We start from the raw sequence: 14,374 nt of genomic DNA on the forward strand, positions 1-14,374 counted from the left end.
TTTGTATTTCTGTGGTGTCTGTAGTGATTTTTCCTTTCTCATTTCTGATTGTTTATGTGTGTAGGCTCTCTTTTTTTCTTGGTAAGTCGGGCTCAGGCTTTATTTTGTTTATTTTCTCAAAGAACCAGCTCTTGCTTTCATTGATTCTTTCTATTGTTTTATTCTTCTCAATTTTACTTATTTCTGCCTTAATCTTTATTATGTCCCTCCTTCTACTCACTCTGGGGCTCAGTGTTTCTTTCTTTTCTAGTTTCATTAATTGTGAGTTTAGACTCTTCATTTAGGATTGTTCTTTCCTGAGGTAGGCCTGTGTTGCAATATATTTCCCTCTTAGCATGGCCTTCGCTGAGTCCCACATATTTTGTGTTGTTGAATTATTGTTGTCATTTGTCTCCATATAATGCTTGATCTTTGTTTTTATTTGGTCATTGATCCACTGATTATTTAGGAGCATGTTATTAATCCTCCATGTGTTTGTGGGCTTTTTCGTTTTCTGTTCATAATTTATTTCTAGTTTCAAAGCTTTGTGATCTGAGAAGCGGGTTGGTACAATTTCAATCTTTTTGAATTTACTGAGGTTCTTTCTGTGGCCTAGTATATAATCTGTTCTTGAAAATGTTCCATGTGCACTTGAGAAGAATGTGTATTCTCTTGCTTTTGGGTAGAGTGTTCTGTAGATGTCTGTTAGGTCCATGTGTTCTAATACGTTGTTCAGGGCCTCTGTCTCTTTACTTACTTTCTGTCTGGTTGATCTGTCCTTTAGAGTGAGTGGTGTGTTGAAGTCTCCTAAAATAAATGTATTGCATTCTATTTCCCCCTTTAATTTTGTTAGTATTTGTTTCACATATGTAGGTGATCCTGTGTTGGGTGCATAGATATTTATAATATATAATCTTATTATATCCTCTTGTTGGACTGACCCTTTTATCATTATGTAATAACCTTCTTTGTCTCTTGTTACTTTCTTTGTTTTGAAGTCTATTTTGTCTGATAGTACTGCAACTTCTGCTTTTTTCCCCCTATTAGTTTCAGAAATATCTTTTCCATCCCTTTACTTTCAGTCTGTGTATGTCTTTGGGTTTGAAGTGAATCTCATGCAGGCAGAATATAGATGGGTCTTGTTTTTTATCCATTCAGTAACTCTATGTCTTTTGACTGGTGCATTCAGACCATTTACATTTAAGGTGATTATCGATAGATATGTACTTATTGCCATTGCAGGCTTTAGATTCGTGGTTTACAAAGGTTCAAGGGCAATTACCTTACTATCTAACAGTCTAATTTAACTCACTTCGTATGCTATTACAAACACAACCTAAGGTTCTTTTTTTTTTCCTGCTTTTTCTTCCTCCTCCATTCTTTGTATGTTATGAATCATATTCTGTACTCTTTGTCTATCCCTTGGATGACATCTATTTAGCCTTAAATACTCCCATCTATAGGAGTTCCTCCAAAATGGTTTGTGGGGGGTAAATTCTCTCAGCTTTTGTTATCTGAAAATTGTTTAATCCCTCCTTCAAATTTAAATGATAACCTTGCCAGGTAGAGTATTCTTGGTTCGAGGCCCTTCTGGTTCTTTGCATTAAATATATGGTGCCACTCCCTTCTGGCCTGTAAGGTTTCTGTTGAGAAGTCTGATGAGAGCCTGATGAGTTTTCCTTTGTATGTGATCTTTTTTCTTTCTCTAGTTGCTTTTAAAAGTCTGTATTTACCCTTGATGTTTGCCATTTTAATTATTACGTCTTGATGTTGTCTTCCTTGGGTCCCTTGTTTTGGGAGATCCGTGCACCTCCATGGTTTGAGAGACTATCTCCTTCCCCAGATTGGGGAAGTTTTCAGCAATTACCTCCTCAGTAACACTTTCCCTTTTTCTCTTCTTCTTCTGGTACCCCTATAATGCAAATATTGTTCCATTTGGATTGGTCACACAGTTCTCTCAATATTCTTTCATTCTTAGAGCTTCTTTTTTCTCTCTGTGCCTCAGCTTCTTTGTATTCCTCTTCTCTAATTTCTATTCCATTTACCGTCTCTTCTACTACATCCAATCTGCTTTTAAATCCCTCCATTTTATGTTTCATTTCAGATATGGAATTTCTTAATGATTAAATATCCGATTTAAATTCATTCCTGAGTTCTTGAATATTTTTGTGTACCTTCATAAGCATGTTCATAATTTTTATTTTGAACTCTCTTTCAGGAAGATTGGTGAGTTCAGTTTCATTTGGCCCTTTTTCTGTGGTTTGTGAGATTTTGGTCTGAACCATGTTCTTTTGATATTTCATATTTCTGTGTGGTGCCCTTTAGTGCCCAGAAACTCCAGTCTCTGGAGCTGCTCAGCCCCTAGAGTGAGGTTGGGGGTTATAGGGGATCACAGCTGGTGCCTGGGGGGAGGAAAGATCTGTTTCCTGATTCCTGTCTGTGGTGCCTATCTCCAGAGCCAGTGGGCCGATCGATCACACAGGTTTAAGCCTCTGTGCTTTGCGTCTCTAGCTGTTGTAAGCAGGGCCTCCATCTGGCTGGCCTGATGCCAGCACAGTGACTGCTGGTTTGCGAACAGGCCGGCAAGCTAGGAGGAAGGTGCAGCAGGCTGTGTATCACAGTGGGGGGCCTCGGAGCTGAGGAGGCTGCCAGGGGGATGGAGTGCTGAAGCTCCTCAAAGTTCCCAACCTGCTGGGCAGGGTGCGCTCAGACAACTTTGTTGAGCTCTCCCTTCTTCCATGCAGCAAGCTCTGTGCAAACTCCGCCCCTCTAGCAGCCCTCTTGCTGCTAGGAAGCCTCTCAGACCGCCTGCCTTTGCTCTGACACAGAGTGGCTGGGTGTTGATCCCCTTTTCCACAAATGGCTGGAATCTCAGTCTCTCAAGCACTTCACCTGTCCGAGCTCCCCAATGTCCAGAGTACCACATAATATAGGTTTCTGCTCACAAAGATCTCCAGGGCCATGTGTTCAGCAGTCCAAGCTTCCACTCACTCCCTGCTCCATTTCTCTTTCTCCCACTGGTGAGCTGGGGTTGGGGAAGGCCTTGGGTCCCGCTTGATTAAGGCTTTCATACGTTACTCCATTCATGAGGTCTGCTCTGTTCGTGAGGTCTGTATGCAGTCTGGTTCAGCCTTCTTTCTTGTTGCTGTTTTAGGGTTTGTTGTATTAATTAATGATATTTTCATACTATTTGTAGTTTTGGGAGGAGTTCTCCATCTTACCTCTCACACCGCCATCTTGAATCCTTGTATTTGTCAATTCTTATATGCTATTTCTTGGCTCACAATAGCCTGTCTAGACAAACCTTTTCAGGTTTCCTGTGGTCAGCTTCACCTTTCTATGTAAACCTCACACCAACTGAATGATCTTGCAGTTCCAATTCCACACAATTTATCATCTCTTTAAGGCTTAACATTTGCAAAACTTCATGTAACTTATCTCTTCAGGAAGCTCTCTATCATAGTCACTTACATAGCACCTCCATTTTATTCATGTAAGTGACCACATTAAGCCATTTTATTTACTATTTGCTAAAAGGTGAGAAATTAAGTGATTAAAAATTACTTTAAAAATGAACTAAACCTACTTGTCTTTTATATTGTGATACAGCACTTTTAAAAAATTCATTGGTTTTGTTAATGTGAAGAGGTAATCTTGTAAAAACTATGGTTGATAAATCAAGTATATCTAAACATCTACCTATATGTGATGCTATATATCAAAGAACCTTATTTAAATCATATAAGATAAAAAGCAGAGAAATCAACCATGGAAATCTAAATTATAACTCACTGCACTATTATTAATCCATTTTGATGTACATATGTGTATTCATATTTATACATTTTATATATATTAAAATTTATAAAGTATATTTAATATATATATTTTAAAAACTACTAAAAATTTTAATGCAATTTCTTTTGAGAGTAACTGCAAACATGGTTGATACAGCCCTCTTAAAGGAAGATGAAACTTTCCTTTGAACAAAGACAAAATCTTAAATCCTCAACAATGGGAACACTCTATTTCACAAGTTCTGAAATGATCAGCAAGCCATAGGTGGGCCCAAGCTCATTCCAACCCGCACTCACTTAACTTCCTTCTTCACAACATCAACTTATGTAATTACTATAACTAACTGCAGCTGTTCCCTCTGGTCTACGCAGATTTCCCAATTTTCCACTAACTCTTAGGCTTTATATCGCTCTCATAATTACTGGGATTCCATAAATCATCAACAACTCTCCACAAATGCCTAATACTATCAAACAATAAGCCTCCTATCCCAAGAGTAAACTCATCAGAATTCTCGGACAGCAAAAAAAGACACACTATGGTGGTTATGTTTCTCCCACCCATCAGCAGCACTAATTTGTCCTCTTATTCTGCCACTAACTGGTCAAGAAGCCCTTGTCCTGGAAAGTCAGTAATGACATTTAAATTAGCAAATCCCTAAATTGAAGCCTATTCTATAGATCCGTTCAGTATGGAAAGTAACCCACCACAAACCAACAATTCAAATACATTGTGACTGTCAATTTGGTTTTATATTAAAGTATTATTTTCTCTCATCATGGAGCCCTAATATATATGGTATGTTTCTACAGATTTGCAATTCCAAAAGGCTCTCATTGCACCCAGATTTAAAAGTCTGGAAAACTTTGAGATGTCCGCCTTCAAGCCAAGCCAAAGTAAATTTCATACATAGCACACAATCTATATTTTAATTTAGACCACGTAAGAATGTCCTTCAAATTTGGTGAAAATCAATCAGTAACATAAAAATAATATAATCATTTCTTACATGGATAAACTCTTGTAGGCAATGCTGTATCTGCCTAATATTATTAGACATCTTCCCAACTCCCATCCCAGATCCATTTAAAAAACATTATTAAAGAACATTGTATATGGTGGGTATATGTGTTGGGAAGGGTGGTGATAAACCAGAATCAGGATGCCTTGCTGACAATGAGGAAAATCAAATGGAGAGGGAACCACATAGCAGGGGAGCAGGTCACATTTAATACCTCCTGGTAAGGAAATAAAATTCTTCATGCCAGTTAATATTCAATTTATTTATTCCATACAGTTCCATAAACATTTATTAAGTATTTAAATACCAGGTACTGAGGTAAAGACCTCAGAAACAAGGACATATGAAAGGAATTTGCCTTCTAGATAGAAGTTTTGAAGTTCAGAATGATATGATGAATATCATATCATTAAGAATATATACTTAATAGACTAATCCTTTTGAGCAGCCTTTACATTTTTGTTAAATGGACTCTAAACTGCAAAAGCATCTACATATAAGGTAAGCATTTGCAAGGTTTAACATTTGACTTCTAAAATAAAACCGCTCGGAATACTATTTTTCACTTGGTTATGTAAATTTTACACCCAGCCACACAATGTAAAAAACCACAACTTCAAATTACTTGGAAATTCCATAAGATTAAAAATTAGAAGGGCAGATTATCAACTAACAAAAAAACCAGAATATTAAAAGACCATGGGCTTTGGAGTTGGACAAACCTGACATTAAGGCCCAACTTTTATATTTAATCAGTGATTTAAAGCATTTTCCTTTACTTAATTTCATCATTTGTAAATACAAAGGAAGTATGTACTTGTCTTATATAGGTTTCTTATTAAGATGACAGTAAATGAGAGAACATGTGAAAACATACTTTACTTGCTCAAACAGTTTCTTCTCTTCAATATACTTTACCTCTCTAAAACTATGATGGCCCATGTCCTCATCCCCATGTTCCAGCTATCCAGTCATTTTTCATACTAGCAACTCAAAATAAATGTTAAGTACTGATGGTCAAGAGGGCCAACAAATGGTACATTAATCCACCAGGCCCAATGCTTCAGACACATATTCTTTCAGGACATTAACAGAATACACACATGATAAATAAATATATCCTCAATGGCTATAAATAGTCCAGGCTTGCTCTAAAGACAGAGATGTAATGTTCTCTTTTTTTAAAAATTGCTTATAGTTTTCACCATTTTCTAAGAAAATTACCTAATATTCACTTATGTTCATTCATTCAGTATCCAGTAAGTGAACACAGCAGAGTAATATAGAACCCTTAAAACCTTAAAAAAAAAAAGAGAAGTGAGGCACAATCCCTACCCTCAAGCAGCTTAGAACCTAGCAAAAGACAATAGCACATACTATAATATAGAAGGTTAAGTCTACCCATCTTCCTCACATCCCTGCCCCTTAAAAGGGTAAGAATATGGGTTTTGAAGGCAAGCTGAGACCAGGGCTTAATTCCCTAGTGTGGGTCACCTGGGGTAAGTTACTATTTCACTTCAGTCTCAATTTTCTAAGCTGAAAAGTTTTGAGCATATAGGAGGCCTAAGTATATATATTATGCTCACCAAAAAAGATAAAAGGCAAGATGTTATGGAAATTAATGAGGTATCATCTTTAGCTGACAGATTAGGCTATAAGATGGTCTGACAACAACTAATAATTTCCAAGTATGTGCCATGTGTCAACCATGTTGCTACATGCTTTGCATGCATTATCTCATTTCATGGACAAAATCTAGTCTTGGTCAGTTTCTTAGCTTTAGTTGTGCAGAGGTCTATACAAACTCAAGGTAGAACAATTCCTTGTTATTTGAAAGCACAAACTATGCGTTTTATTTTTTGGAAAAATTGTAATAACTTTGAGTAGAAACTAATTTCTACATTAAGTTTCTAAAAGTGAATTTTAAAAATAAAGGAAGTACAACACATTGATAAAATTGGATTTGTTTTCTAAATGCAACGTAATATCCTGGAACATGCTATGAAAACCAGAAAGGTACAGTGGAAATAACAATGAGTTCTTAGACTTAGAGATCTGGATATTGTTTTGCCTTTGAAACTCCATTGCTCTAAGACCTTGAAAAAATCACTTAATCTCCCTGAATCTCAAGATTTTTTATGTAAGATCAGAAATATGTGTTTTACCCATTACTCAGGATTTTTAAATCAAATGGTTATTTTTTCAAGAGTTAAAACTAAGGGGGCTAGTGACTTAAAAGTAAACAGAAAACCCTCTAGGTGGTGATACCTTTACTAATACCTGGGATAATACAACAAAACCACCTAAAAATAAAAGACATAATTCTATCAGGAATATCTTAAAAGACAACTTTAGCCCAATAGCAAATAATCCAATTAAACTGTGAGATGTCATCTTAATTACTTTGTTCAGCATTTAGTTAGTTCAACAAATAATTACCAAAGGCTCTTACATGCCAGACACTGTTTGCCATATAATCTCATGGGGGAAAAGACTCTAGCAAAGTAAATGGTTAGGTAAATAATTTACAAACTGTAGTAAATAAAATAAAGGAAACACAAGAGACTGAGACAGAAAATAAAATGAAACGCCTATTTCAAATAGGGTGATTAAAAAAGGATATTCTGGGAAGTTGAATTTTAAAGTGAGATCTAAAAGCTGATTAGAACAGTGGGGACAAAATTGTTCCAGCAGTGTTAATAACAGCTCATGAAAAGGCATTGGGTAATAAAGAGTTTTAACTGAAAAAAGTTCACTACAGTTGGAAATAGCAAACAGAGGAAACTAACTCAAAATCAGAGACAAACAACTATGTAGCAAAGAGGTTTAGGTCTTAAATGCAAAAGATACTTTAGTGTGGGTTTTAGAAAAGATGGTGATTTATTTTTTAAAAGACCCCTTACTACAGTGTTGAGAAAGGAGTGAGGCCGTCAACAGAAGCTACTGTTGTACAAAGTGAGCTAAAGTGACAACAGAATGAGAGCGGTCAGATTGATAAATATTTTGGAGATGAAACTGATGGTACTTGCTGACGGATTAGATATGAGATGAAGAAGATACAAGGCTGAGGAAGAATCAAAAGTGATTCTTAGATTTGTGGCTTGAATAACTGAATGGATGGCGGTGTCATTTAAAGAAATGGGGGAGACTAGCAGAGGGCAGGAAATAAGTTGTTTTGGGGGTGGTAAAGTTTGAGACATGTTAGATTTCCAATTGAAGAAATCAAGTATACATCTAGACATGAAGTTCTGGAGATGAATTGTCAAGTTACAGACACAGACTAATATTCAGTTGGTTCCCATTATTTGGGGATTCCATATTGGAGAATCTGCCTACTCATTACAATTTATTTCTAATCCCCAAATCCATTACTTGAGGTGCTTTCCTGATCATTAGTGGACATGCATGGAGCCACAGACAAAAAATAATCAAAGTTGCCTTAGAGGCACCTAACCAGACAACGTTCTCCCTTCTTGGACTAGCTCTCATAAAAAATATAAAATAAACATATAAAAGAAGAGATTAAGTCTAGCTGGGGAGCTAGGGAAGGCGTTATAATAGAGGCAGCACCATAGCTGGGCCTTGAAGGATAAGTAGAAATTAGTAGTGATGTAGAAAAGGCCTTACTATTTCTATTAGAATGGAAGAAAATAATGAATCAATTGACACATAAGTTTAGCTAATGTTGTCTTAGGGGTAATGGTAAGAGATAAATCTAAGTTGGGGTTAGATCAAGAAAAGTCTTGAGAGCTATATGCATAGACTGTATTTTATTCAACAGTCAATGGAAAAACTGGAAAAAAATTGGATCAAGAAAGTCACATGATCAGAACTTGGCTTATAAAGATTTAACTGGCATGAAGGAGGTGGGAAGATTGGTAACAAAGAAAGTGGAAGCAGGAAAACCAGTTAGGATGCTGTCAACATAATCTAATCAAAAGGCAATAAAGTCCAAAAGTAGGGCAGTGGCAGTGAAACCAGAATCCAAAGTAGTGACTATGTAAGACTCTGAAAACTGTAAGAATGGTTTACTGGCTGCAGGAAGATGTAACTTACACAATTTTAGCCAGATGAGGCAAACACAGCCATCTTGCATTGTAAAAATAAAAAGGTGGCTCAAATGGCTGTTTACCAGGCATGCAAAGTTGAAATAAGTTGCATAGAGAATAGAAATAAATACTTAGGTGAGGTATCTTACTATATTATGCATTCAGTAATTATTTACTGAGTGCTAAGCACCCTGAAAGGTTATAGTTGCAAACAACACAAAACACTACACTCCCATATTCACTGCGCTTATAGATATCAACAATTGCACTGTGGCAAATCCTCATGAAAATTTCTACAATATAACTTGTTTGATGAAAAGAATATTCTTTGAAGTTGACCCTGGTTATGTGCTTCCAGTTAAAATTCAAAGCAACAACTGTCAGAGAGCAGTTATGTGAGATCTCACATCCATCTTAAACTACTGCTCAGATTAAGTGAAAAATATTTTTTGAGTGCTTATTTTAAGACATTTAACTGGGTGTCATGGAAAATACATATAATAATGACTTCAAAAAATGCCAAAAACTAATAAGCCCATGAAAAGTGCCACCCCCTTTACTTTTAACAGAGTAACAAACTGCAATTCATGCCTTAAAGATCTACGGCAAGATATTATTAAGAGATTAAAAACCAAACTGATCTAAGAATTTCAAAAAATGTTTATGAATAGACTTTAAAAAGCTAACCACCACCTACTCTACAAATAAAAACTAGCTATTGAGAAACAACTTGTGAAAATTCAAGTTGTGAAATTTGGAATGATTTAAGAGAAAACTTGAAATAATGGAACAAAAGGATGAAAATATTTAAGCAAATATGAAATGTCCGTTCAAAGAAACTAGTTTAATTCTCTTTAATTGAATCCACTTGAATAAGTATATATATCCTAAAATGTATATCAGAATGATATAGTAATGAAGAGATAGATTTGAGATTAAACATGACTACGCTTAAAAATCTACCTTATATTATGGATCTCATGGCTCTATTTCAGTGATTCTCAAACTAATAGTGAGGAATGGGCAATGTGTTAAAAATGCAGATTCTTTGGGTTCAGTCCAGAGATCTTGAATTTATAAGATCTGCGTTGAAGCTCAGGGATCTACACATTTTTAACAAGCATTCAAAGTAACTTTATTACAAGTAGTTAGGGATAACACTTGGAGGAATCCTGCAGTGTTTTAACTCAACTAAGATCTATAATTACAAACAAGATGAGCTAAACAGAGCAAGATTAAGTGACTTACTCAAGTTGAGTTTCTCATTCCTGTCAGGCTGAGAGTTAATTAAGTCTTCCTCCCCTGGGGGCCCTGCAGTTTCAGCCTATCCTGCTCCTACCCATTTTCAAAGCCAAATTCTGTGATAATGTCTTTCATGGCCACCTGGGCCCACATTGGGGTTGCATTGTTAATTTTCTGGGTATATCTTTTTCCACAACTGGAAAAAAAAAGCTCCCTAGGGTAAAACTAAGCTTTTACTTTTGTATCCCCTGTACAGTGAGACTCGGAAATATTACTTGTTACTGTCTTCAATTTGCAAGCAGTATCCTCCTTTTCTCCAAGTAAACACTTTACAGAGCAAAACATGAGTACTAAATAAACAGTAACTTATACTTCTTGGTTCTATGAAGTTTTTCTAACTGTGATTCATGCCTCACAATCAAATGTAAATCCAATTTAGTGGGTCACAAATATCACCGAAGAAAAACAAACAGAATAGCTTGGTGTGTATGTGTGTGGGTGTATTGTAACGCAAAATGTATTTCTTACTGTAGGTTGCAGTCAAAAAAGTTTGAAAGCCACAATTTGTAAATGATCAATTTCTCGAAAACATCTTTACTATTGGGGAGCTAAAGATATTTCTTACCCAATTAACATTCAACTATTTGGTTAGTCTTCCCATTCTTTACTCTCCAGAGCTAATAGTAGATTCAGTTGTTCATTTCCCCCTTCTTTTATTTACTCGGTGAAAAGGAAAAGGGTAAGTGTGAAGTTGGATGGACATTTTTTTCAAAGTACAAGTTTCACAGGAGTCTATGTTCCTTCTTCAGACGGGTCACCTGAGTGTTATGATGTACTTAGATGGGCTCTTGGAGCACTTGTCTCTAGACTCAAGTATATCTGAAATTCTAGATGTTCCAAACAGGGCTTTGAAATTTTCACAACCTGCTTCATCCATACAGGGCTTAGGTTTGTAAGTGTATTTGTTTTTTTCAAAATCACCTTCTTTCCTTACCTTGGAGCCAGGTTCTGTATTCCCACCACAGCATTACTTTTTGGTAATTTCTGATGCTCTCTACAAATTTAAATATAGTTACATATGTTCCAAATCAGTTCTATTTTCTCTTCTCCTTTAAGGTTGGATTCATATTGACAACACTGTACCCTTTTCTAGGTATTATACGCATCTTAGATCCTCAATCTGCAGGCAAAAAGTGAATACTTATCTAGGCCTCATAATGTACTGTCTCAGTTCTAATAAAGCATTATTCTTTGTACTGTTACCAACAATATTCTCAATACATTAGTTTGAACTCAAATCCCACTCCCAGTAACTTTCCTAAATCCCTCCAACACAATTAGTCTCCCACCCTCTAAACCTCATTAACACTGCTCACACATCTATAGCACCAATCATTCTGTTTAATATTAGAATATACGAATCTCTTACACTAGTGTCCATGACTGAGTTTAACTCTTATGTGTTATCCTCCCACTGCACACCAAACACGATAGCACATTTCACATAGTAGGGCTGTGGTTATTACGTTTATTCATTGTTCACCTGGAAAGGTGAAGAGCTTAATTCACTGGATATAAAAATAGGTTAGGAGTTGTTTCTAATTTTGCACACCCTGCATACTGTTTGTTCAACTGTGAAGTATTTCAAAAAAATAACTAAAACTATAAAAGACATACTGGTAGAACCATAGGGAAACAATAACGTAGAAATAAAACACGAAAGCATGATAAAACGGATGTGATGCTTTCTGCATTTCCGCACGTGGTTCGGTAAATGGGTGCCTGAATTCCTCTCTCAGCCTGCACCATTCTGCTCTGTCATCCCCTTTTACTGTATTTCGAAACCTCCCACACCTCTTCGCTGAACTTGCTTCAGCTCTCTCTCACACAGTCATGTACCTCAAAGTATATCCGGCAACAGACTCCCTCTCGGCCTTGCTCCTGTTCCAGCCTCCACTGGCCACATTCAAAAGAGTAAGAATGGGCAACCATTTCCCTTTAACAGTCCCAACTAAAATGGAAGCGCGTCTAGACGTGGGTACCCTGAATCCTCTCTAAGCCCCAGAGTTTTTAGGTCACTATATTTTACTCCATTGGCTATCATCTCAATACGACTTGAACTAGACATCTGTCTTCCAGGCGCAGTCTTTCCACAACTTCCCAGCACCACCTGAATGTCCCATTACCCAACACAGTAGGCCTCGAGGAGGGTTGGCACGTTATTCCGGCGGTCAAGGGTCCCAAAAATGGCTTCACCTCTGGGCACTCTAATTTAAAACATACCCCAGCCCGTCTACCTTCCATCCTGGAAAATGGTCTTCCCCACCCGTCCTATACTTCCTGAGTTTCCATCATTCCCCAAGTAACACGTCCAGGTATCACCTCCGCCACTTGGGAGAGATGTGCGTCCCGGCCCTCGACTAACCTCACTCGCTTTTCCATTCCCGGCTGGGCTCGGCCTCCCGCCCGCTCGAAGGTCTCCATATCGGCTCCTTGCCCCTACTCTACCGCCGCTGCCCCCCTACTCACTCTGGGCTTCTCCGGCAATTTCTTCCGGTTCTTCTTCTTCTGGTCCTCGCTCCTGAGGTTCTTCAACAGGGCTAGGTCGTCGGAGGCCGGGGCCGGCGCGGCCGCCGCCTCCTCCCGCTTGCGCGGCGGGCTCCTCCGCTTCTTGCGGGCGCCGGCGCAAGCCGCGGCCCAGCCGTAGCCGAGCAGGAAGAGCAGCAGCAGCCCGAGCGCGCCCGTGCCCACCAGGATCACCCAGCCCGGGTACCGCCTCGGCTCCAGCCCCAAGTCGAGGCCCAGCTCAGTGCGCAGAAAACCGAGGCCGACTGAGAGCATTTCCCGAAGCCGGGCCGAGCCCTCCTCGGCCTGCTGGGCCAGCTCGTCCTGCCAGCTCCGTGCAGCCATCTTCCTTCCCGTCAGAGAGACTCGCAGAGGGACGCTGAGGCGCACAGACTCCGAGGAATAGTCGAGGGAAGCACGGAAGGGCCGGGCCGGTCCGCCTCAGGCCGAGCGCATCGCAGCCGCCCCTCGCGCCAGAGCCGGGGATGGGCAGCTGCCGCCTCCAGGAGGAGAGGGGGCTCCCAGCTCCCCCTAGTCAGCCTTACTCCGCCACCGCCGGGAGGAGGGTACGGCGGGAGGGAGCGTCTCCTGCGGCGGCCGCTAAGCGGCGTCTCGGCGCCAGTGCCAGGCCCTGCTGCCGTCCCTCAGTGGAACAATGGCGGCTTCGGCCGCGACCCACGCCGCGCGCGGGGAACTACCGCGGGTCACATGGGTCCCGGCGGGCGGGGCGTGGGTGTCACGTGGGTGAGGGCGGGACCGGGCTCCTTGGCAGCGGTTGGGTCCAGGGCGCTGCGGTTGCGTTTGGCGGTGACCTGTCGGGGACTGGTGGACGCGCCTGGGGACCGGCGACTCTGGACAGAAGGGTGGGAGGGGTTAACTGGAGGAAACCTCCGCGGGGTGGCTGGCGGCCCTGAGCTAGGAGACGTGGCGCTTTCATTGCGTCCAGGGGAGGGACTCTCGAGAAAGGCGGCAGGGGAAGGGTGAAGAGGGAAGAAACGGGTCACGGGGGTCAGGTCAAAGTCGCCCCAGCAGGGGGTAGGTTTTCTGTATTCTTTTTTCTGCGAGTGGTGTTGGGGTGGAAGCGGATTTTTCTCCTTGGGTTGCGGGTTGGCTAGATGCTTCCAGTTATGGGCTCGGCTGAGTCTGAAGTAGGGCGCTCTTCTTCCAGGGCTTAGGTTTAATTCACCAATTGAGTATTTGTCTTCAGGGCAAGCTAACACTGCGTGCCTGCCATTCGCCAGCCTGGCTAGGGCGCATTCGCGCCGTTTCGCTCATTTACGCTTGCTCTGGTTATACTCCTCAGATTGGGTCGGAAAGCTTTTGGGCGGCACTATTTTCCTACTAATTTGTAGCTTTAATAAGTAACAAGAGAAGCACATGAGGTTGGTACCTTCCTTGTTGAGCTTTAAGCTTCTTTACCACAAGAGGAGTTTCAAAAAATTCTATTTATATATGTTGTTGACCATCTGTGGGTAGCATTGGAAGGAAATGAATTGCTTTTTTAGATTTTAATTACAAGGATGATGTTTGGGGGCTTGCTTAGGGTATTAAAATTACAATTTTGCTCTAAGGAAATTCAGTGTGTTATCATTAAGTGGTAATTAGTATGTGAACAAGTATCTTAGGTGAACTAAATATAGGCTTTCTTTCAAAGAATAGAAAAGGGGTAAGATTAATAAGCACTGAATGCCAAAAATGTATCGAGTATTTGGTCCTTCTT

At 39.7% G+C, this 14,374-nt stretch overlaps 1 protein-coding gene across 3 annotated transcripts in view; it reads right to left on the minus strand.

Annotated features, from left to right (window-relative positions):
* Positions 1–13,320, minus strand: part of MTDH (metadherin) — a 76,870-nt gene extending 63,550 nt beyond the window's left edge. For 2 of the 3 annotated variants that reach the window (XM_036875642.2, XM_036875626.2), the window contains exon 1: positions 12,619–13,320. In XM_036875642.2, the coding sequence (XP_036731537.1) occupies positions 12,619–12,999 (381 nt within the window). In that variant the 5' untranslated portion in view covers positions 13,000–13,320. The remainder of the gene's footprint in view (positions 1–12,618) is intronic. The other variant, XM_036875634.2, reaches the window with a different exon arrangement.
* Positions 13,321–14,374: the final 1,054 nt, after the last annotated feature.

Source organism: Manis pentadactyla, chromosome 3 (genome assembly GCF_030020395.1).
Source record: "Manis pentadactyla isolate mManPen7 chromosome 3, mManPen7.hap1, whole genome shotgun sequence".
NCBI classification, from domain to species: domain Eukaryota; kingdom Metazoa; phylum Chordata; class Mammalia; order Pholidota; family Manidae; genus Manis; species Manis pentadactyla.